The following is a 26994-nucleotide window of genomic DNA, read 5'->3' on the forward strand; positions in this document are numbered from 1 at the left end:
ATTGATAACGTTACCTGAAATTTATCACATTGTCATTGTCAATACTGTAAGAATTTATTTGTTTTCGTAAGCAAATTTTAAACCAAACGTTTATAAAGGATTTTAAAGCTTACTTATTATTTGTCAAATTTGAATTACATTAAAATTAATAACGCAAACTTTAGTGCATAGAAGAAGATAACAAAACAATGACAGATCCCCAGACACCTCAACAGTATTTAGTTAGATTAGCGAGTTTTCGGTTGGCGAACTCATAATCCAAATTCCTTTTATTCCCCTTTCCTCCGACGATCCGGCGTGAGAATAGCAGAAATGCCTCCAGCGTTGGAAAGCTACTACCAACACCAAAAGCCGCCTCAAGGTTGTTAAGGCGACAGGTGGTAAAAAGAAATGTTCAAGGCCACTATCGGAACTGCGTAATCATGTTTCTAATCGATTTCTATCTTATAACATATTTAACACGGATACGTATTCGCATCTCAATCTATCTTAAAATATCTTTTCAAAAGGAAACATTTTTTCCTTAATCCAAAAACACTTAAGGATAGTTGTCAGTGCATTTCCGATTCTATACGTACGATCCAATCTACAGAGTTATATTTTATCCACGAGGCTTTAAAATTTTTAGATTCCTTACGGAATAAAGGACGAGACGATGCGCAGTTACGGCCTCTTTTATAAACTGAATATTCGATTATCTTCTAGAAGATACGTAAGATAAATGGATACGGGAAGATTATCCTAGTTGTAATGGTGAGCGAGAAGATAACGTTAACTAGATTCATGATTTTGTAGAATAGAATTCCGAGAAGGGAAAGAGGTCATGGGAAAAATTCTCTCTTACTCCGAAGAACATGTTTCTCGTAAATAACGCCGATATATAAATGAAAGAAAAGTAAGCGAAATAGGTTTATAGACGAGTCAAAGCAAAGTTTAAACGATTGGATTAGAGAGAACCATTCGGTTAGTGACCTGACCTCCGCCGACCCGTCCCGGGGCGGAGCCCGTTGTTATTAGAGGTTATAGGGAGGATGATGGGTAGCGTGATGTCGACCACACCACTGTGGTCACGATTTTTGGCCGGTCAGTCGACTACTTGCATCCTGCCTCGGGTATCGTTACTGCGGATAAAGTTCAGAGCATTTCGCCGCAAACATTAAAATGCATAACAACCGAGAGTGCCGTGTACAGCCTCCACCCCTTTATGTCCCGACATGCTACACGTTCCTGGTCGAAATGTTGACCTCACTCGAGTTGCTTGTCTTCCTGTTAAGCGAGCTTCGGCTTTCAGACTAAATCTATCTTCTAGTTTACAGATATTTTCCCAGGAGTGCTTTCACTTAACTTTTTTCTGAAGTAAACAGCTATAGAAAGATATTAAAAATATTTATCTAAAACCAAAGTTAGGAAAGAAAATCGAAAGTTTTTAGATATAATATTTTTTTTTTCCTTCGTATTTTTAAAGTTAGAATTTCCAACGAAAATGTAATGATAATGATTTGGGCAACGTTCCATAAAACTGTCAGAATAAATTCTGTAGGTCTGTAGAGTTGAATCAGTGACCCGATTTCGCATAGTGACACACAATATTGATTTTATTGCTTCAAAAAAAAAAAAAAAAAACAAGAATTTTCGATAAGTTGCAAAAGTTTTCAAAATCACTCGCTTCATTTATCAAAAATGATCTACGAACTTTTCAAACTATCAAATAAATTAAGAAGCACATTACCTTAAAATTGAGTAACAACAAGAAGTGTTTTCAGAATAAGTACAGCAAAAACTTATAATTACGCTATTTTCGTAACAATATAAATCTGTTTTCAATATATTTGAGAGAAATTAACAGAAAAGAAGCAAGCAAATTAGAAATTTCCACAAAAATTTAATTATTTTCAAACATATTTTAGCCTTAATTTTATCCCGCACAGAAACAAGGATGCAATAAAATTATTTATAGCAATAATTACTCTTAAAATCGATACAGTTCAGAAAACGAGTAGAATTACTTTGTTACAGCAGTCATACGTACTGTACATCATGCGTACTGCACTGCCATCTGGTAACGAAATACGAGACTAAAACATGACAATTAAGAAATTATCTCGCTAAAAATTTAATGTAGTAATAATCGAAATTCTACGAAATTATACTTTTATATATGCCACACTTTGATAAAATTATAATTCTGAATGAGTATTAATGACATCTGTTGCAATAATTTAATTAAAAAATGTTAAGATTTCACATAGCCTACTGATATATAAAATGCAAGATCTTCGCACCTTGACCTTATTTTATTGAAGACAGATCATGGGAATTCTCTTTTTTCTCAATTACTGGTGTAGATAATGAAAATAAATCACTCTTAATTAGGCAATAATAATTTTAATATGAAGATTATAGCCAACATACAATATTATTATAAAGTATTACTGTTTTTGATGAAAGAAATATTTCTATTAATATAAATATCTCATATCTTAATTCATAATTATAATAAAAATAAAGTTAACTTTCAAAGTTATCTTCATGAATAAAACAGATTTATCTATATTTCTTGACAAATTTTAAAATTAAAGTCTTATTACATATACCTATCTATTTGACAAGCTACTTAAATTCTGCAAAATAAACTCAAGTTATATTACTTAAAAAAAATATACTTATGCTTACAAAAAAACCATTTTGTTATATGAACTGTTAAACTATTGCTTGCTGGAAAAAAAATAATAAAAGCCTAGTTTTCTATTATAGGGTGTGAAATAAGTCAGTAACAACTTTGATTGAAGCTAACTTTTTAACTACACGTCCAAGGGTGCAGATATCTCGCAGCCATCATTTTGTAAACAAAAGTAATTGTTTAGTGCTGATGTGCCAATTTTTAGAAAAATTTAAAAATGAGCAAATATTCACTGGATGAATGCATTTTTTTTTTTTTGGTTAAACATTGGTATGTGACAAATGTGACAAAAACCCCACTGTGCTACTGTGGATGGGGTCAACAACTTTCAAAAACAAGCCAAGGCCAATGAGAGGTGCGGTTACCAATTTAATCGAGAAATTTGAGAAAATGGGCAGCGTAAAGAATGATTATGAGGCCAGAACAAGCAGACAACGATCATCAAGGTCAGAGGGGGAATATTGAGGCAGCAAGAGCAATAGTTGATAAAGATACGAACATCAGTGTCCAAAAATTGTACCAAAGCTTAGGAAGAAGCTATGAGACAGCCTAAGCGATTGTCGAAAAAGACCTTGGCCTCTTCCCATACAAGATTCAGAATGCTCAACCACTGAATAAAAAAGCAACTGAGGAGAGATTGGCTTTTGCTAATGAAATCATACATAGATAATGGTGGAATCAACTTGAAAAACATGTGGTTTTCTGACAAGGCTCATTTTCAACTTGAGAGATATGTCAAACAAACAAACATACAGATTTTGGGGAAGCCAAAAGCCTGAGTTTGTCATTGCAAAGCCTCTTTTCCCTAAGAGACTCACTGTTTGGGCAACTCTTTGCAAGGATTTTATCAAATCATTTTCCATGACCACAACAGTCAACAGTGAAATCTACAAAGGCATTTTGACTAACCACTTCCTTCCCAGGGCCTACAATGAGGATAGCATCAATGAAATGTGGTTCATGCAAGATGGAACTCCTCGTCATCAAACTGAAAATGTCTTCAACACCTTACAATCACATTTCGGGTCAAGGGTAATTGCTAAAGGGTTTCCAGAGAGTGGCAGAGGAGGAATTTTGTAGCCATCTTATTCCCCAGACTTCAATTCCATGAATTTTTTCCTCTGGGGCTATCTCAAGAATAGGATTTATTAGACACCTATTGCCAACCTCAAACAGCTCAAATCTATTATCAAAGCTGAGATTTGAGCCATTGCTGATGAAGTTCTGGCGAATGTGATTGCTGATTTTTAGCATCGATTACGATCCCGTATCACCCGAAAAAAAGAGAACTTCGCAAACCTCGTCTACTAATTGCCTTTGGTCTCAATATTATTTTCACCAAGTTTCATGTTGATGGAAGAAATCCTCAATTTTTTTTAATCCACAATCAAAGTTATTAGTGACTTATTTGACACCCTGTATTTAAAAGATATCAGAAAGTAATTATATGAAAAGCAAATCTAAACCAGGAGTTCTGAACATGATCATATGGGACACTGGTTACAAGAAGCGGAGAAGCATTACTAATAATTTCTTAGCCTTTTTTGCTTTCTCTATTTTTTTGTTTTTGCTTTACCTGAATTTTCTCCATTGTTTGCCTAAATTTCCTATATAATTCAGAGAGAATTAAATTCAGTTTGTTGGTTGGCTGTATCATCAGACTGATTTTTTAAACAATCATTTAGTTGATAAAAGCTTGCAATATAACACATTGTTACACTGTAAGTACTAATAGGAATTATAAAAAATTTGAATTATAACTTAATGAAAGTATTGTATAATAAGCCATTGACAATCTTCAATGGTTTGAATTAAGAATTCTACTAAATAAGCTTAGATGAGCTACAACTCAGAATTTTCATGGTCAGCTCAGTTCCAGCTGGAGTCCATAACTGTAGCTCAGCTTTGCTCTGGTCCATATTCTGAGTATTTTGTACTATGAGGTAGTCTTGGTCCCATCCCATCGAATTCAAATTATTGGGACTCCATTGTGTTTTGTACATGTTTTGCTAGCAATGATTGTCATTATTTGTATCATTTTAAACTACTATCCTTAATTACTTTTAATAATTTTCTTAATCTAAAAATTGTTTATAGTTCAATTGCTTAATGCTCAAGTGGATATTTGCTCTCATTTTTAACAACAGCCAAATGAAACCATATCCAACATACTGTGTATCCATTATTATTTCAGATGCAATTTAATTTCAAGAAACCTTAGCTAAGTTTCCAGCTTCAATTCAAATTCAAAGCTCAGCTAATAGCTTGCCTGTCAAGATCTCAGCTCATCTCAATATTTCCAAATAGCTGAGCTTTGCCAAACTCTAGTTTGAATTATAAAGATCAATGTTTACAATTGATAAGATTCTATTAAATCTAAAGTCAAAAAGCAGCAGATCTCCAACAGTTTTGTCAAACCAGTATCTTTGAAATTTATTCATATGTTTAAATTTTATATTAAAAATATTTTGTGAGATATTAATTATTAAAATTAATTTACTTTCATATTCATAATTCAAAATGATAATACTATATTAATTTATACAAATTTACATTATAGGATAAAAATTATTTTAAAGAACAAGTTATCTTTTTAAAAAACTTTACAGAAGAAGTAAGCAAAAGATATGTAATTCACAGATAATACAAAATACATTTTATATCCACAGGTTAAAATTAAACTCTTAATTTCTTATAATACAAATTTTGTTATATTGATGATAACATAATATAGCTATCTGATAATTCTAAAATATCTCAGTAGATGGCATTACAGTTTATTTTATAGAGTTTGAAATTGAAAAATTCAGAATTAAAAATATCCTACATATGTACAGTGCAATGTAATATAAAAAACACATTGAACAGATTAGTGTTAAGAACAACATGTAAAATAAAACAAAATTCACTAAATCACAAATACTTTCATTTTTACAATATTTTCTCAAGTAACATTCCTGAACAATAAAAACAAAAATCAGAACATAAAAATTTGAACAAATCAACAATGATACAATTAATTTAACATCTTCAGTCCTTCGCCTGAGTTACTTAATAATTAATACTGGCAATAACAGGAAAAAATGTATCAACTAATTTATGAATATACTAAATTATGTTGGACTAACAACACATTTAACTACAGAGGAGTCATTAATCTACATTATCTCTTTTATGCTCCATAAATATGTTGACATTCTAACAAGCAATATTTTACTAAACTATCAAGATGAGAGTTTTAGATTATACTACATATGTTCCTAATTGGGATTCTGTTAACATTATGAATATAAGCAATGTGGGCAAGTGCATTATCTTGTTTCTGAAAGATGATATACTCCAAGATAATTCAGTAAATATTACATCTTATAAATTATTCAATTCATTTTCATTGTTATCATATCTAATAATTACTAAGCAAGTTTATTATTTAAATTTTTTTTCCTTAATTGTACTATTACCAATTTCTTAAAATATGTTAGAGTTTTCATGGTTAAATTTTATTTATGTTACACTGAAACATTAATAAATATCTTCTAATAAAGGCAAATAGTACTTGTGATGTAGCAAGTTTGCTTTATGTTATATGGTTTCTTAACATCAATCTTTTCAAATTTTTATTGCATATAGGACCCTGCTTAATATTTAGGATATGTAAATGAAATAGCACTAAATGTGATCACTTTAGTATTTATTTGTAAATAAGGATAAGTTAAAAACAGATGAAAATAAAACAATATTGAAACTTTTATTCACTCATATTATTAAGTAAATACAGTGGTACCACATTCCGTGAATGACTAACTTCAAATGCTAAATTTGATAAAATTTGCTTTGGAGTTTGAACTGAATGCACAGTAAAAAATGCACTTGAAGAATAAATGTCATCTGTAGTGTGCCTAAGTTATTTTTCATTCTTGCATTATGCTTATTTGTGCTTTTTTTTGCTTCATTTTGGTATGTTTGGTTATACGTATTGATGTATTGTGTTACTTGTCAATTTTTAACAATTTCTTCCATAACATTTATTTGTAAACAGCATTCAGGCTCACTGTATGTTTTGTATCTTTAATTCAAAATTTTCCAAATAGAACTTTTTAAACCATGTTTGAAGTTTGGAAGCATCTTCCCATACACAATATTTTTTTTTTTTTACTGTTTGTATATTATTATATCCTTTCTAAAACTCAAAGCATAATATGCCTGATATAAAAGAATGACTGAATGAAGAATCATATTTAAACATGACAATCATCAGAAACTTGTCTGTGGCTTATCCAAGGAAGACTGCTGTTGACATAAATTAATGAATTTAATAATAGTTATAATATGAATCATAATTATTCTTCATTATGTAATGTTTCAATTCCAAGAAACAGCCAAAAATCACTTACTAAAAAATTTATTATTGGCATGCCATGAAATGATATTTTTATATATATTAATCAAAAATATATAAAATATGAGCAATAAATAACCTAATCTTAACAGTGCATTATATGAAAAATCTAGCAACCAGTTGCTCAACTATCCCGCAACATTTAAAACTGCATGTGTGGCACCATCTGTTATGATATTTTATTATTAAAATTTTTATATTTTTAATTATTATAAAATGGCAAAAAGCTTAATTTTGAGGGCAGGAACAGGTTTTATAAAAAATTACAAATGCTAATAATGAGTAAAATTGTCATTAAGTATGACCCTATTGGAGACACACATGACTCCATTTATCTCCCCCCTCCTTCAACCTTTAACCACCAAATTTTAATAGCATAAATCTCTCTAATAAACAAACCTCCATGCAAAATTTCAGAAATTTTCAACAAAAAGCACAGGAGTCATTAAGCTTCAAACAGGGAGAACAAAATTGTGTACCTCACACAAACAAACATCATACATACATACAGAAATTACCCGAATTTCTTTTGCGTTTCTTGATGTTTCAAGGTTCTGATTCCAAAAATGTAAAGATCTAGGGGCGGTCATTTTTTGATTCCCATACTTTGATTGCCAAACTTTCCCTGTTATATATAGCACCCTAGAAAGTAAAAATGTAAAACAGGTGCTAATATAAAGAAAAATCTATAAATACAAATGGATGTAAAGCATAGTATGATGGAATTATCAGGACATATGTTAACATCTAGTGACAGAAGGCACAAATAGTATAAAAATAGAGACGAATATGTAATTCACTGAAGGAATTCAGATTGTTTAATGGTGTTACAAACAAAGGACGTGAATCTACAGACCATATAACAATTAACAACTGCATGAAAACCAATTCTATAGAAAAATAAAGTGCATTCTTGCTAATTTAAACTCTTATGAAATTATATATAAGACAAAAGAATTAAAAATATAAAGACATTTATATTTACATTAAATTTTATATTTTGAGACATCATGAAGTGTTGATACACAGAGAACATTTAAATATTTTAAAAATTTTTATATTGTATTTAATACACATAGTTATATTACCATATATAGTATACATTAAATTTGCAAATTTCTCATGTTTAAAAAAAATAAATTATCTTTTCTTTTTGTTTTCAGCTGGAAAATTTAGCAAAAAACAAGCAAAATGGTTTGGATTAAGCAGAGTTGAATTAACATAGGTTTGCAGCCAGAATGCATTATATTACAGTGTATCATCTTGTAAAAGTATATATCATGTCACAAGTAATGATAATTTCACATGAAATTTAGTTACACCTGTTATTGGATTCATTTCCAAAACAATAAATCAGCCAATGATATGATTTTAGTGAAAAATAAGAAAATTAGTTTACAATTGAAGCCTCAATATTAGTGTCCAAATAGGCTGGCATAGAAATTTCACAAAAGATATAGGAATGCTAACTAGAGTATCTTATGCAAGAAAATAAACAACCTTTACTACAAGTCAGTATTAAGATGCTTTACAAAACTAATTCAAAACCATTCTTGAATTATTTTTAAAAACTCTTTTTCAGGTTCAAATATTTAAAAATGCAATTTGTGCAGGTATTCTAACTCATTTAAATATTGTTTATTATAGCTTGTAATTTATTCTGTAATATTTTTTTTTATTTAAACAGAATGCCAACATGAGCATTCTTAAATACAATGAAATCTTACTTATGTGACCACCTTTGGGTACATAATTTCTGGCTACATAAATGACATAGATTGGACATAGATGGTAACGTAGATGGAATTATGAAAACTTGACATACAGAACTGTAAATGAGAATATTGTACTGAAAAGTTTAATACAGATTTGCTAAAAGTTTAATACAGATTATAAAGTACACAAAAAAATAAGTAAATACTTAGTACTGTACAGTAAAATCAAGCTGTTTGCAATAAGGTTCATTAGAGAACCCACAGACGGAATCAATGTTTAAGAAACTGTAAGGAGTGAAGTGCAAACATTACTTTACATTATTTTCTGTTTCTGGATTTGTTTCAGTTATACTTATTATTTACATTGAGGACATTTCATTTTGTTTAAAGAATGAAAACTCCTACTCTTCACAGTTCTAAATTCAAAAAGATAAAAAAGTTATTTATATGACCGTCACCCATGAGAAAAGTTGTCACTAATCTAAAATGGCATCTTGGATTAAGAGATCTTCAAAGAGAATTAAAAAGTATTCACTTAATTCCATTGTTACTGATTTTAAAAATCAGCAAATAAATGAATGGAAAGATTGCACTGACTCTTGTTAGCGACAGATTGCAAAGAATTAAAACTGTTAACAAGTATGTATGCAAATGGGTAGAGTGGCACTAATGTGATGTCACACTCAGGACATATAAAGCTACCAATGGTAAGATCTATTAAGTGAACAGATTAGAGCTTTTCGCATTTCTGGTGTGATAGTTAGGTATTTTAAGTTTTAAGAGTTTTTGTAAATGATCTGAGTTTTAATTATTACGTCAGTTTTTGTGAAGACTTAAGTATAAGTTATATTTAAGTTCCTTCAATTGTTGGAAAAGTTTTGTAAATATGATTTTTGATTGACTATAGTTCTGAGATTTTCTTTTTATAACTTAGTGGCTTTGAGTAATTTAATAAATAACTAACTTACTTCCATGTTAACTAGCATAGTCTTGTGGCTGTAGTCATTTTTGTGTAATAAATACTTTTATTTGTCTTTTTTTGGACACATTATCATTTTTTGATTTTCTTTTTGCAGACAAGAACATTTATTACTTCTTGCTCACATCCAAAGTCCAGGTCTGGCAACTGTTTGAACCTGTTTCAATTATGTAACACTGTTCATTAGGTTTAATTATGGACAGATTAAACAGTGTATTACAAAATAGTAGCAAAGATTTTATTGAAATACTGAATTTTAACAGGTAAATTCACTTAATTCCATTGTTACTGATTTTAAAAATCAGCAAATAAATGAATGAAAAGATTGCACTGGCTCTTGTTAATGATTTAGTATAAAGTTATAGAAAAAAAATTTTTAAATGGAAGTCCCCAAATATGCAGAAGTGCCCAAGTGTCAGAAAAAAATATTAATAAATAAACTAGCTTTTACTTCAGGCATATTAATTTGGTGTATATTTTTTATATATATATTGGTGCCAGTGTTGTCTAAATTAGTTATTTGATATTTTTCTTCATTGAGTGTTACAGATGGTATATCAGTGAGTGGCCAAGTACTGCTGATTTACATACTGTAGTTATATTTTTACAAAATACAATTAGATTTAGTATAAAGCTATTGAACAAATATATAATTGTTTCTTTTTACTAAATTCTGCATATATATTTAATTAGTTGAATGTAAATAAAGATTTATTTATTTAAAGATTTATCTCAGCATAACTATTCTAGAACTAAAGCAACAATGCTCGATTCTGTTTAAAGAGCTTTAAACAATATTTACATTTAGGAATGCAAGCTTTACTTGTTCTGTTGATCATGTAAACAGGATAAATGTCACTTGACACTCCTATCTTGGCTAACACTTAAGCAAAGTGACCAATTAAGCGAGAAGCTCACCAATATGATTTACATTAAAATTTATACAGTTTTACAGGGGAATATTAGGGGGTGCCCAGAAAGCAAGGTTTTACTGTATTTGAACCTGAAAAAGAGTTTGAAAACATTAATTCTGTAAAACATTTTAAATTACAGTAAAGGTTGTTTATATTCATTTGCACAGGAATTACTATGAATGTAAATGTTACATTACAAAAAGTATACTTTGTTTTCTGGAAAAAGTTATCAAGATAACAGATTAAAATGCATATTTATTGTATATCAGCTATTAGATTCAAATCAGTCATTATAAAAATAAAATAACTAGATATTGAAAAAACATGTACTTAAAAAAGCAAGGACAAAAGTCTAATATCTAGGGGTAAGATTTTATGCAAATGCATATTTGAGTTTTGATTGATATTCCTTAAAATAAATAGAAAAATGGAAAGCCAGAGGTCCTACAATCCAAAATTTGGAAATTATAAATGCATATTTCAAATGAAAGAGCATATTTTCAATATTCTGCCTATTAAAGCATACTTCCTTGTTTTCGAAAATTTTCTAGACTGTAACTGGACTAACTACTGCATTGTTGCACTGCTCAGCACAGTATCTTTCTTCACGATTTTTTAGAAGTTACTTTCTTCAAACTTGAATTGTGTGTGTTCTTTTGAACTGATTTCATAAAATATCCTTGATTTAACTGACTACAGTTTTCAGAAGTCCGAACATTCCTAGAGGAAAATAGTCTTATATAGTTCTAAATGCAGAGTGTATGTTGATGAGTTTTGAGGTGGCATTTTTCGACTAATGGTATGTTTTTAATGTAATAGTTGGCATGCTTGATAGTGCTTTTAAAAATGCAGCAGCAGTAAATTAAAAATAATTTTGTGGCAAATGAAATACATTTGAGTGCTCCTAGATGAGTGAACGAGTGCTCTTTTTCATGTCTGATGCTACTAGCTATATGCTCAAAGAAACTGATATGATGAGTGTTTTATATCAAAATCCATTTAACTTGCTTAGCACACACATTTCAGGAGAAATTCTGAAACTGACATTTTGTGGTACCAATAAATTGATCACCAACTGCAGTCTTCATAAAGGCTCCAAAACAATGACAGGAATTTTTAAGGATGCTTTCAAATGTGCCTATTCCACCAGGCTCTGGTGGAATAGGCACTTAATTGGTTACTTTGCTTAAGTGTTTTCCAAAATAGGAGTGTCAAGTGACATTTATCCTGTTTACATGATCAACAGAACAAGTAAAGCTTGCATTCCTAATGTACTGACATGTTGGCATACATGGCTATCTGCTGACAATATTCATAATGTACAAACTTTTGATCCTAAAGATGAAGTGTGCATTTTAGAAGCTCTGAAGTGCCTTGAAAGTATCATCATCAAGTAGGAACTTGCCTGTATTAAAAGCCAATTTGTGTTTTCTAAAAGACATGATTACCAAGTTGAAAGGGAGACTTCATCTCAATGAATCAATCAATGTAATAATCTTGACATTGGTAGTTAATAAAATTAAAGTCACTCTGTATAAAGAAAATCCACTTTGAAAAAGAAGTTTTAAAATATGCTGGATAGAATTCTGGAAAACTATTTGTGGCATTAATGACATGATTTCAGGTGAAGTAATATCTAGTGTAAGTTTTAATTTAAGTCCAAGAGAAATAACATCTCTTTGCATGCTCCAATTACATCATTTTGAAATAGAGCATTTTCAAAGTACAAAAGTGTTGTTAGACCAATCTAATTGTATTTCACTGAAGAAAATGTGTCAAAATATTTCATTTTATATTGTAATGTTTGTGTTTTCCTACAATAAATAATGTATATATCACATAAATGTTTAATAAATGATATATAACTGATTTTTAGAAAATAATTAAGTGTATCTTTTAATTATTTTTGTCATATGTATATGCCTAAAATGGCAGCTTTAACTGCATAAAATCAGGACCTTACTAATGTAACAACAAACAAATTATACAATACTGTTGTAATTTTATTTGAGCTGCAACATGAATAATTAATTATAAAGAGATATAATCTAGATTTAAAGTAGTAGTTAAGCTGCTATCTTGTATTAAATTTAATAAGTAAAAATGAATTAATTTAAAATATTCTAAAAAAAAAAAAGAGATCAATCTGGAGTAAAGCTCAAACTCCGAACTTCTGTTTACCATGCAGTTGCCTTGTCAATTGCCAATTATATTACTTGGATCTCCATCCAATCTGTGCTTCCAGACCAGACCATTTAATTATTAAAAATAGTTGATTTGAATTTCAGAGAGTTATTTAGTTCAGTATAAACATCATAATTAATAATTTATTATTTAGTTACACAGACATGTAGTATACAGGAAATGCAACATCACAATTAACACATGCAAAATATACAGTGATACAGAAAGGACTTTAGAATTCTGTTTGTTTTCAAAGTTGTAATCAGAGGACAGAATTCATTGAGGTATATAGCAAAACTCATCCAAATTTGTCTCATATAGTGCAGAAATCTTTACATTTGATTGAAGAAGACAAAACATTCCTAAACAATAATATATTCAAGTAATGAGTTGATATTTCATCTTACAAGGAGATGGCCAGATGTTTGTGTCGATGATTCAAATGAAACTTGGTGAGCATGTAACCCTAAACACAAATAGTTCCTTGTCCAAATAATAGAACCCACTTCTCAAGCATTTCTGAAAAATGGGTCTCTGAAAGTTCAGTGTTTAGCTTTTAAATCTAGAAGCTCTACTTATCGGAGGAATGATAGTAGCTTAGTGGATAAGATTCTAGATACTGGAGCTAATTGATATGGGTTTAATACTATGCAACTTTTTCTTTCAAATGTGGAATATAGTTATTTTATTATTTTACCTTATCATTAGCATTATTATTACTATTTGTATTTCTCACATTTAAAGCTTATAAAATGAGATTAAAAATCACAACATCTGTTTAGCAAAAATGAAGTTTCTGTAGATTTAACTCTTTTATGTCATTAAATAAAATTTTTATTTCTTCATATTTATTTTCAGATATGATGATATTGTTTTATTTGAAGTGTAACGAACATGAATCCATGAGGAAATTATCCATAGTTTAATGTTCCACATTGGGGGGGAACTAAAGTTGCAAAGTATCAAGTCCATATCGATTAGCTCCAGCATCTAGAATTTTATCCACTCGGCTACTGCCATTCCTAGATAGGTAGAGCTTATAGATGTATAAGCTAAAACACTCAATTTTCGGATGCTGGATTTTTGGAAATGCTTGAGAAATGAGTCCTATTACTTGGACAAGGAATCATTTGTGTTTAGGGCTACATGCCCACCAAGTTTCATTCAAATTGGAAATGTGAATGTCTGGCTCTCTCGTTGTCAGTGATAAATACTCCTAACTGCATTTAAAGTTATTGTTACCCATAAGCAACTGTGGAACATATTTGGGACAGTCCAAAAGTGAATGTGTTTTATGTTTGTAGCAAAGATAAAGTGTACTGTCCTCCTTTCTCCATAAAGGAGTCATCAATGCTTTCATGTATCAGGATATATATAGTCTCATTCACAGTTAAATAATGAAAATGTAGAACAGGGATTTCCAACCTTTATTGTGTATCAACCTCTTTTAAGAAAATTTTTTTCCATTGACTCCTTTCAAAATTATATTATATATAAATATATATGCCATAGCCCAGGGGTGGCCAACTTTTGTGCACATAAGATCTACTTTTTATCGTAAAAATGTGTCGCGATCGACTTGTTGTCATAGGCATAGTCTAAGTGGGGAGGGGAAGTGTGAAATACATACTATGTTTATATACTGTTTCAGCACAAAGTGCACTCACTGCTTGTGAGTCGAGTCATAACTGCATGCACACAGTTGCGTTCGGTTACAAATATAATACATTAAGTCAAGACATCGCTAGTGATCTACCAAAATTGGCTTGGCGATCGACCGGTCGATCGCGATCGACTCGTTGGCCACCCCTGCCATAGCCTCTTGCAATTTTTAAAAGACACCTTCTTACACTTATTTAAGAAGAAATGTGTGTTAAATTTTTAATATATTATATATATATATTATATATATTTGCAAAATTTTATTGACCCTCCCTCAAACTTTCCTTAGAGTTTACAAATTTCTTCTATTGTAAAAGCTCAATTAAGCAGCTGTTCAATAACTCAAACTGTTTTCTTCTATTAGAATGTTAAAAAAGTTTTATTTTTAATAACAACAACTTTATATTCAATTGCACAAATAATAAGATCTCAAAATAAAATATTCATCTAATTTTTATAATTAACATTTGATAATAAATAATTGATATAATTGTAATAATTAAATATATTATCAATTCAATTACTCTATTATTCCAGAGAATTTTGTACATAGAGTTTCAGAATTTGAATACAGAAGAAAATAATTTAAAAAATTTTAAAGCCAAAAAATATTTATTATTTAGTTTTACATAAATTATGTACAGTTAGATAGATTCAATTTACCCTAAACCAGTAATACTTATAAATTTAAGTAACTTAGATCAGTTTAAAATTTAATTCCTCACTTTATTTGAATATTTTGTCAGTTTAATCTATATTAAAACATCTCAAACAATCGCGTAAATAATCATTTGGTGATGTTTCTATATGTATATATCGGGCTCTTCACAATGTTTGTTTATACTTAATCTATACCTAAATAAAGAAATAAGCATCAAAAATATCACACACAACCAACCAGAACCAGTTTCACCAGTGGTACACAATCTATATGCTGCCAATTATTTAAGTCTAACATATTCCAGCAAACCAGAAGTGCTGCCATTGTCTCTCTTGATTCCAAGATTTAATTGATGATTTTAAGTAATTACAGCATATTTTTATTTAAAAGTTTGTTGTAATCTGAATATATTTTGGGAATAGTTATATATTTATTAAATACAAATCATAATTACCCTATACCAGGGGTGGCCAACCCCACACCTGTAAGCGGTTTATTATGCACCCATGACACGATTTCCGATAAATTAAAATAATTTTTTATTTTATTTCCAATCAATTTCATGATCCAGCTTTTAAGCAAAATTTTCTTGAAATTACTTATTTATTAATTAAAATTTTCAAGTAATTATTTATTAACATATTAAATAACTTTATAAGGATGAAAATTTGAATGATAGTTTAAGAGTAGCAGTATCAAATTACTCTCTTGATTTTGAAAAATTATGTCACGAAATACAGTTTCAACCTTCTCATTAATTTTTCATGTATTATGTAATAAATGTCGTTCAATAAAATTGTTATTACACATTTTTATTATTATTTTAACCTAAAAAATAAAATCAAAAAGAATCAAAATTAAAAATGACAAAAATTAAATAAAAAAAAATGTTAAGAAAGTATAATTAAGAATTAAAAAAAAATTAAAAATAACTTTAACAATAAACATATATGATGTTTTGGATTATAGACGAAATAAACACAGAATTTAACAGGTAAAACAAATTTATTTGGAGCTCTAGTACAGTGTGTGTCAGCAGTACCGTGTACGTGGTCAGAATGGCTGATCGGGAGACATAGGGAAAAATCTAGGGGAACGGTAAGTTGTTGCCAGGTTGGCCACATTACATATTGTTGCGCCCGCAATGTTCATGAAAATTTTAAATTGCACCTTTGCTTCCAAAAATGTTGGCCACTGCTGTTCTATACTTTTGTGTTTATAGTGGTTTGAGACAAAATTATTCCTATTCATATGGCAGTACATCTGGTTTCATCATTTGATGCAGTTCTATTTTACTTTTTGAAATTCACTTTCATAATTTTTTAATTAAAATTTTTACATTATATAAATTTCTTATCCTAAGTATGTCTTGTACATAGATAATTAATGCAATTAATTTTAAATTGGTCTGTGTTTATAAACTTAAAGGCTGTCCATAAATTATGTAATGCAGATAATCATTATGATGCATAACAAAGGGATAGAGTGTTTAAAAATATGTTATGTAATGTTAGGATCTCAATCCTTGGATAACAGAATAATTCATTTTTGTTTCCAAAGAGTTGCACTGAAAAACGTACTGTTTACATCCCTGCTTTGTACATTATATCTGTAATTAATAAAATAATGTAATGTTTGGAACCCCAAGCTGTGTATTATTCCTTAGTACAATTACAGAAGTTAAATTGAAGACATGTTTTATGTAAGTTTGCAAATAGGTATGTGTGATGCATCATGCTACAGTACAGGAAGATAGGATGGTAGTTGAAAAGTATAAAAATAGCATTATGTAATTTATAGATGATTTCACATTACAGATTCTTAAAAGTCCTTATAATTGTTTAACTATAAAAAAAAAAAAAATACAATCCACATTGAAACATAGTCTGTATTAAATTCCTTTTATATCTTGTACACGTACATATTAGCTGCATGACTACACTGTATATCACTGTGTACCCATTGTATATTAAAATTATGTAAGAGCTGTATTTACCATCATTTATACTAAAATGATACTATCAGTAAAGTTGTATATAATTAATAATTTTAGAATAAATTTGAAATATTTTCATCTTTTAAATATTTTAAGAGATAACAAATTGTTTATTTCAAACTTATTCTGTAATAAAATTATTCTTGTCTAGATAAGCTAATGTTTTAAAATGTACAAAATTAAATTTAGTTTTGCAATGAGTTATAAATTCATAAGGAAATTTATAGTCAATTATTTTTACATAAGTTACAATTTATCATAAAACACATTTAATAAAATTTAAACTCTCCATGTAATTATTTAAATCAAATGATTTTATTATTTCAATATATGTTAACATATATTTTGATGTTAAATTTCTACAAGTGAATTATCTACGATAGTATTATTATAAAGCTATCTATACAATTATTTCAACAAACAATTTATTTGGTCATTTGATTTACTTACTCTTTAAACCCTGTTTTGCGCTTTTTTATTACTTTACTTGCATCAGTACCTAAACAGAAATAATGCTGTTAGTAATTATAATTAATAATTATTGAAAGAAATTATTATAATTTACAGCAAATGTTTCACAAATCTTGGCTGGGGTGCTGGGATACACAGTATTAAGGATGGGTCTATGTTAGAATTGAAGGATAAGGTTACCTAGTTTAATACTGTTTCTACAAATCTTCAAAACCAACTTGTGGTATGTCTTGGTCATTTTATTTATATTTGCAAGACAGTTCCGATTTAGCTCCAGTATCCCATTTGGATAATGCACAGTTCCTGATCAAGATATGTGAAACTAACTGTAACATTCATATTTTCAACATGATATTTTTAAGAATATTTAAATTATGAAGTTTAATTTATATTGCAATATTAAATTATGTAAAAAAAAAAAATATAGATAATTTTCAGTTAGACTAGACTAACCAAACTATTTCAGAACATATCATTTATAAAATAAAACTAAATCCTTAATCTATTTTTTTAAATAACTAATATTATACAAAATAACATTTATCATTTATAAACTATTTTTTTTTATTATTAAAATAAACTTGCAATTTGTGCTTATGATAGTTATAACACACTTTTACTTCAGAAATATAAATTTTAATTATAATTTCCATTTACTCTTTAATAAAAATATATTTATATTTGATTTATACATTTCATTCTATTAAAAATTTAGACAGTTATTTTCTTTAAAAAATTTGTGTAATAGAAAATATCTGAACAAAATTGTACATCAGACTATTAAACAAAGTTTTCAACTATGTTAAGTCATTTGTAAATAATCTCAGAGATTAAAACCAAAATGTGCAATTTTAAATTGATATGGAAGCTAAAAAATTTTAAATATTATGTTAATTAAAATTTAAAATAAATTTTCACTTTTGTATCTATATTATATATTCCTGTAGAAATTTTGAATGTAATCAAAGATTTTTTTTTATAAGAATGGATTCCATTGCTTAAAGTAGTCATATAGAAGGAAAACTCCAAAATTTCTTAATAAATGGAAAATATATTTAGGATAAAACCAATGTTCAAATCTTTAAAAGCATTGACATTTTAAGATTAATATGTAATAAATGAACAATACGCTTTTTATTGTTACTTTATGTTGCATAATACAGTTATGTTTTTTAAAATGTAATCATTTATTCAAATGTCTTTTGTATTTGTGTAAAATAGTAACAAACAAATCACAGCAGATTACCATTTAATATTTGGCTGTGAGTGTTACATTAGAGTTAACATTAAAAAAATTTAAATGTCTTGAATTATCTTCTTGTACAGATGAAAATCAATGACTATTTTCAATAAAAAGAAAAATTATGGTCAACATGACCAATGAAATTGCATTGTTTTGTACCATCTTAGTATTGCCTTCTTAACAAGTACAAAACATGAACAGGTATTTCCCAGGGTGCCAAGTAGAAATCTTTAGTCAGTTTGCCTCAAAATCTGATTGTTCATTTGTTTTTATTTTTGTTATATGAAATTAAATAAGATTAATTTGCTTTTCTCCTCCTTCAATGTAAATTTTTGTCATTTTTATTCTGTTTTGTTGTTTTTTCTTTTTCTTATTATAATTTATTTAAACTTTACGATAAACATGACAATGGTAAGCTAAAATAATACACTCTTAATATGGTTTTCATTTTAATGTTTATAGTTCTTTTTGAATGGGTAGTGTTGGACATATCTGCTAGTAAAAAATATAAATTAAATACAATAAATTTTGTATGAAATTGCAATATTAGCACCAACATTAAAAAGATTTATTATATTTACAAAAAAAACTTTCAAAATAAGAGTAACTTTTAAAACAATAAATATGATAAAATTACACTGATCTTTTCAATAGTCCTTTTTTTTATTATCAAAGAGATGTACTTATACCATATGCATTTCAAATTGTATTATTTAACAGTTCTTCAATAATAGAAACACACAATAATGATGTGAACACTCTTGTATACTACAGTGTTCACGTAATTATTGTGTATTTCTACTACTGAAGAGAAACTGTTAAATAATACAGTTCAAAATGCATATGGTGTAAATATATCTATTTGATAATAAAAAAAAGGACTGTTGAAAAGATCAGTGTAATCTTATCATATTTATTGTTTTAAAGTAATTCTTATTTTGAAAGGTTTTTAAAAAATTATGTATATAAATATACCTTTTTTAAAATATATTTTAATTGTTCTCCTGGAATTTACAAACACTGATTATGCTAGAACAGTACAGCTGTTTTGCATTTCATATCAGAAAACTTGTACAAATATCCAGAAGTTATGGCTACTATGTTATCTTCAGTAACTAGTCAATTTATAGATACTTAACTGACTGCCAAATAAAGGAAATGGACAATATTCAATTGACAGAGACTGGATTTATTCAATAATAATAAAAATTAGTAGTTACTTTACTCTATATTCATTTAAGTGTGGATTATTATTAATGACATGATCTTCATAAAACAAAATCAAATGCAATTATTTGGTAACTCACTTGTGAGAACAACTATTTTTGAAAACGGCTATGCAATTATTAGCCTAAGTCACATTACATGTCAGAATGGTAATGATCAAACAATGACCCATAGTTCTTTAGCTTTTATAACTTTCTTTACATTTTCATGTACACTTTATTTTTTATTTTTACAAAACAAACATTTTGTATATTCAGTTCTGGAGGTGTTTGATCTTATAAAAATATTTTTGAAAATATTCTATGTTTTAAATGTGATAAATGTGTAAATTTTATTGCTGCAAATCTATTATCACCTGTATTCCTGCTCTATATGTATGTAATAATGAAGTGTTTTAAATACGTTAAATGAATTCAAACAACAAAAATCATACTTTTCTTATCACAAAACTATTAACATATTTATGCTATTAATTGTTTCAACCAGAAATACAGACTAATAAATTATTAAGAAAAACTTCATGGAATTAGAAATCTGTATTAAAAAAAAAAAAAAAAAAAAAACACATTGCTAACATTAAAAATAAGCTTAAAAATAACTAAATTATCTAAAAAGACAATCATAAAAAAAGAAAATATGCTGAAGAATTTATAAAATATAGATTTTCATATAAGAAATGGATAATGAGCATTAATCATTTTGTATAATTTCTAGTGAAATTTTAGCAAACTAGAGCTTGAAACTTGCAGCACTTTTTATCTTTGCTGGCCTGAAGTATCTGAGGACATTTTAAATAAATTAATTAATTAATATACATCAAAAACCTATTACATTTTTCAAAAAAATCTGGCAAAGTATTTCAAAAATGAAACCTTGATTTAATGAGTTTTTGTGATAAAATGCATGGCCACTCAAAATGTTTGAATTAAATTTAAAAAATTACTTATCTTATTTTTATGTTATTTTTTAAGGAAAAAGTTAAAAATAAAATGTTAAATAAAAGTAGAATATATCAAATAAATTGTTTTTTGTATTCATTCAATATTAGGGTTGTGCAAATTTGTTAATGTTCAAATGAGGTGTTGGGGAAAAAGTCTAGAAACCATTGTTTATGATTACTTGTTATAAGAAGTACTTTCACATTGGTTCCAATCAAATTGAATAAGTATTTCTACATCAAACTACAAAATCACTGCTTCACAAAATCAACTGTAAATAATTTCACTTGCAGAAATAAGGGGACCCCGCAGGTTTAGTGTGATTTAATTAGACTCAAATTGAACAAAGAAAAATCTTCTTCAATTTAAGTCTAACTGAAGATAATAGTTGTAAACTATCGAAAGTACTTGCAATTTTTGAATAAAATGTTGGATTTAACACCATTAAATAAAATACAATACGTTGTAACACTACACTAGATCATTATTTGGTATGAGGTGCAATTAACTTTTTTGTCCTGAAGATTTCCAGACATTTATCTTAACACCCCCCTCCCTTAATAATTTTGTAAAAGAATTATTTTTAATTGAATTGTTCATATTCTGTCTTATGGATCAGATATGATACGATTCCAATACTTTCCTGTGTTATATACATAACAGCCATGAAAGTAAAAGACAACATCTTTCTTTCAATAAATGGTGCTTAAACTGATTAGCAAGTCATCCTTCATCCCAAAACCACTAACTCATATATATGACTTTTTCCATTCATACCATCAGTCATAACACTTTTCAATTCCAAAAAAATCAAGTTTAAAAATTATCTTTTGTACCAATCCCTTTTTCTCAGAGAGGGATACTTCAATAATATTTATTGTTAGAGTCCATACATAGTAATAATCTGCTGTAAAAACTTATACATTGTTATTAGAACAATTACTTTCTTTTTCTAAAATTAATAAGGTTAAAAAAGATAGATTTTGGTTTACATTTGAAAACTTTAAATTAAAATTGTTGAGTTTAAAGCATTCTTTTATGCTTTCATCAAATTCAATAAATCCTGATGTTACATTTGAAACTATTAGAATTAAAATTAATTTTTTGTTTTTCCTGCATGTCAAAGTTTTATACAAGATACTTTTTTTGGAATATCTCAAGTATTTGTATCTATAAGCTGATGATGACCTAAGATAAGCTAAAAACAATTCTTGTGTTAAAAAAACCTTTGGCATCAGGAAAAAAACAAAAAAGTAATTCTATTTGTAATAATTCTCTTATAAATATTCCCAGAAAATGAGCTGCAAAGCTCAGAAGTACTAGAGACATTATGTGAGTTACAATTTTAAGTTCTCTGATAAAACAGAAAACAGTTAAACACTTTCTAAAAATCTTATTTTACTATTTTTCCTATTCTTACTGGAAAACAAAGCTAAGTAATTAACAAAATAGATCAGTCATTTCAGATAAATGAAAACTTTTTTTATAAATTGAAAAATATTGTGAAACAGAATAATCTGTCTTATTTAACAGTATTAGCTCTATTATGAAGTCAACTTCTCGCACAATCCCTGGGAAGGATAAATCAACACACTACAGAAAGGTTTTTAGTGTGTTGATCTATTATGAAGTCTCTTATTAAAATACTTTTCAAATGTTATATCATAATAACATCAAAGTAATAGACTTTTCCACTAAAAATTAAAAAGTTTTGTATTAAAATTAATTTCAAAGCTTCAAAATAAAGTTATGCAATTATGCTCTTTTATATTACTACTGTTACAATCATTGTTATTGTCGTCATCACCACCACCACTAACAAACATTTAATCATCAGATAATATCAGGTCAGTCCATAAGTTCGTGCGTATTTTTCGTAACGACGGTCGATTTTTTTTCAATTTTTCATTTAAACGCTCTAATTGCTCACAATACATTTGAGCTGTAATTGCTTGATTAGGTTCTAACAGCTCAAAGTGAATTACACCCGACATATCCCACCAAACAGACAAAAGAATTTTTTTTGGATGCGACCTTTTGCAGTCTGTTTTGGCTGCTTGTCGCCATCCATCCATTGTTTTTTTCTCGTCACATTATTATAGAGGATCCATTTTTCGTCTCCGGTAACCAGCCTACCAAGAAAAGGTTCTAAAGCAATACGGGATAAAAGAGACGTGCAAATGTTTACACGTTGTTGTCGGTTAGCTATTGACAGTTCGTGCGGTGTCCATTTTCCTAGCTTTGAAACTTTTCCGATTTGTCGTAGGTGTCTATGAACAGTTCCGTGGGATGAATTTAAACGTTCCGCAATTTCGTCAACTGTTAAAGATGGTTCTGCTTCAACTGGTGCAGAGAGAGCATCATCATCAAAGTCAATGGATCTTCCAGTACGAGCCTTATCCTCCACACTAAAATCATTGTTTCTAAATCTTTCAAACTACTTCTGCGCAGTCCTTGCACTAATTACGATTTGATTATGTACAGTATTTATTTTTTTGGCTGCATTTGTAGCATTCTCACCACTTAAAAGTAAAAAGTATAAAACATGTCTTTTGTATTCGTCCGTTACTTTCATTTTAACGAAAATAAACAACTGAAATGTTCACAATTCTGAACAGTATTATATGAATGAGATCCAATTTAACACGTCGGTGTAAAAATTATCACATTAGACTGACATTTTTAACAGCAAAACAAAATTTTTCTCAAGGTCATAAAAATGCGCACGGACTTATGGACTGACCTGATATTTTCTTCATTTGTATTAACATGAATAATGCTTTTTGATATAATTGAGAGAGAACAATTTAGAAATATTGTCATTTTAAAATAATGTTATTTGTTTCGTGGTGATTCTAAACAAGAACCTGATTTTAAAACTTGAATAAACTTTTTCTTTTCTGATTCTTCAGTTTCCAATATATTTATTTTTAGTGCTCCTGCAAAAGAAAAAACTGTTACTACAAACAACAAATGGTAGACACAACTCAAAAATTAAATGCATTTTAATATCTTATTATGCATGAATAATTATTATAATCTGAAATTAATTGAAAAATATGTCTGGAAACAGAACTGCTCGAAGGTCTGGGAATGTATCTACATGGTAAGTGGGAGTTGCAGGTTTGAGTCCTGCTCCATGCCAATTTTTTTCTTACAAAATATTCTAAACTATTTACTAAATTATAATTATTAAATTTAATAAGAGATGATGCCTTACACTCTACCTCTAGTAACAAATTACCTACAATTTAATCATTAATAGTAGGAAAACTAGCCTGATGAATAAAAAACACACCTTTAACAATCCAGTAAATAAAATTTACTAGGACCATAAATATACAATTGATAAGAAGCTCAATAACACCACACTATCAGCTTACACATGGCAACAGGACATTCATGTCCAACAGGAGTAAGCATCAATTATCAAACTAACAACGAATATACATATGATGAAATATCTTGAAAGATTAAAGATTTTTAAAGTGCACAAAAAACTGATTGCATCAACCATAGGGATGCAGACACATTGGCTATCGCATGGCAATCTTTCCATGAAGATTAATTTTATTAAAGTACATTTTTATTTTTATTAAGAAACATTTGTTATTTATTTTATTTATGTTATTATTTATTTTATTGTCCACAACTACATTTTCAGTTATTTATTTATGTATTTATTTCAGAATTCTCATTTATATTTAAATTTATGTTCTATTTTAGGATAACTTTGGAAGATTGGTTAAAAATGATTGAAAATGTTTTTACTTTAGTAAATTTTATTTACTGGATTGTTAAACGTGAGTTTTTTTATCCTATTTATCCAGTACGTACAACATATGAGTAGCCTGATGAATTACAGCAATCATTTGGTTTTGATCAATGGCTCTATTTACTATCTTATCAATATACCAGAGGTGGGCAAGCAAGAGTTCAGTGGGAGCCGAAATGTAGGTTTTGCAAAATGCATGGGAGCCGCAGTTCTGTACTGTCGTGGTGGATAGTATGGTAAGGCGCGTGATTTTATTATATAATATAAAACAAATATTGAATTTTTTTAATAAACATATTTTCACAAAATTATAAAAATAAAATTGTAAAAAATATAATAAAAACAGAAATTAACACTTTCAGCAAGAGCCGCATGTAACTCAAAAAGAGCCACATTTGCCCATGTCTGCAATATACCTATATAAGAACATTCTGTTTCACATATGTAGTCATTCTGATGTATGATGTACAGTACAATACTGCACAATTTTTTATATTTTCTAATTTTATCATCATTATAGGTCCTAATTACCAAGATAATTAAGAAAGGTTACTCAATATTTTTTTCTGATCTTAGAAAGCTATCATTATGCTTATATTTGTAGTTTAATGTAGACAAAATGCCCACTATAGTATTTATTAAAAAGTTCATATTTTGTATTTATTAAATGATGGAATAAATTGCTGTATTAAGATTAATTTATTACTATTTTTTAAATTATGTATTTTTTTCTTTTATTAAATTCACTACTAGGTTTTTAGAATGATTTTAAAAGAATTTTCATCAGTCAAACTGTAGAGATAAAAACAAGTTTTTCAATTTTGCTATGTTAACATTTATACATACCAACTTATTAATAATTGTTAAGCTAAATTAGATAAAACTAAATTCAATAAACTAGATTCAATAAAACTAGAATTTCCATTAATTGTGGTCCAGTAATTCCATTAATTTTCACTACAACGTTATACTTCAGTTATTGTTATCAGTATAAACTAATCCCAAAGAGATTACAATAAGTGGCTCTTTAACTTATATTTAAATATATTTTTGTCATCTGAAGATACATAGGCTATTTTTTTTTCCCCAACCTCTGTTGGACCATAAAACAAAAACAAGTGTAAATAACAAAATGAATTTATTACCAAAAGTTAAGTACAAACATGGTTACTTTTCAACGTAATCAGTATGAAAGATTGAAGCATTTGTCATATCTGTGGACAAGCTTTTCCATCCCCTTGTCATAGAATGTTGCTGCCAACGACTTCAGATGGCCTTAACAATATTGTTTTGAAGATCATCATTAGTCTCAAACCTCTACTCTCCTAGCCACTTTTTCTGTTCATAAAAAAGGTAGAAGTCGCTTGGCGTTAAATTGGGGCTATATGCTGGGTGTTTAAAGGTGGCAAAGACTTCCACCTCTTTCCTGAACTGAAAACTTGGCTAGCAGGACAGAGGTTGACAAATTCCTCAATCTTCACAATGATTATGTCAAAAAGTAACCATGTTTGTACCTAACTTTCAGTAATAAATTAATTTTGTTATTTACACTTGTCTTCGTTTTATGGTCCATCAAAGCTTGAAAAAAAACCACACTTGTATATATTTTGAAACTAACAATGTGGCTTAATGATTAAATGAATTTAGTATCATTTTCTAATTTTTCACAAAATGTAATGCCAGAAAATGGATTTTATTAATTAAATATTTGCTATGTTGTTTCCTACCTGTTATATATTTTTCTTCTTTTTTAATAAAAGAAATATTTTCTGTGAAAGTAAAAATTTTATAAAATTCTTCTAAATTATAAAGCCATATCAACAGCTGTATAATATCAAGCCGTATTCTGACAATAATAATTTGATTATTATACAGTAGTTGGAGTGATTTTATGGTAATGAATTGGGTTTTGGAAAATGTTTATATTCTTCTAAATTTTGTCTTTGAATAAATATTCTATTAAATACAATAATTTTATTAGTAAAGATAACCATTTACAGAACATAAAAGTAACAAATAAAGTAATGTACTCACCTGAAATAAAATTAGCTTCAATCATTCTTAAGATTTTTTTTTAATTATGCCAATATATTGCCATAAAATTGTGCCTAATTTAAACTTCTGAAATCAAATGCATTTTATTAATAATA

The 26994-nt window shown here is 28.2% G+C and overlaps 2 protein-coding genes across 3 annotated transcripts in view; both read right to left on the bottom strand.

The window, feature by feature from the left end:
* Window positions 1-26994, bottom strand: part of LOC136970811 (uncharacterized) — a 424253-nt gene that overhangs the window by 277985 nt on the left and 119274 nt on the right. The window lies entirely within an intron of this gene.
* tgo (Aryl hydrocarbon receptor nuclear translocator homolog tgo) overlaps window positions 1-26994 on the bottom strand; it is a 139166-nt gene that overhangs the window by 100355 nt on the left and 11817 nt on the right. For both annotated transcript variants that reach the window (XM_067265270.1, XM_067265268.1), the window contains exon 2: window positions 17641-17689. In XM_067265270.1, the coding sequence (XP_067121371.1) occupies window positions 17641-17689 (49 nt within the window). The remainder of the gene's footprint in view (window positions 1-17640; window positions 17690-26994) is intronic.

This window comes from Centruroides vittatus, unplaced genomic scaffold (assembly GCF_030686945.1).
Source record: "Centruroides vittatus isolate TY-2023 unplaced genomic scaffold, ASM3068694v2 contig_2190, whole genome shotgun sequence".
Taxonomy (NCBI): domain Eukaryota; kingdom Metazoa; phylum Arthropoda; class Arachnida; order Scorpiones; family Buthidae; genus Centruroides; species Centruroides vittatus.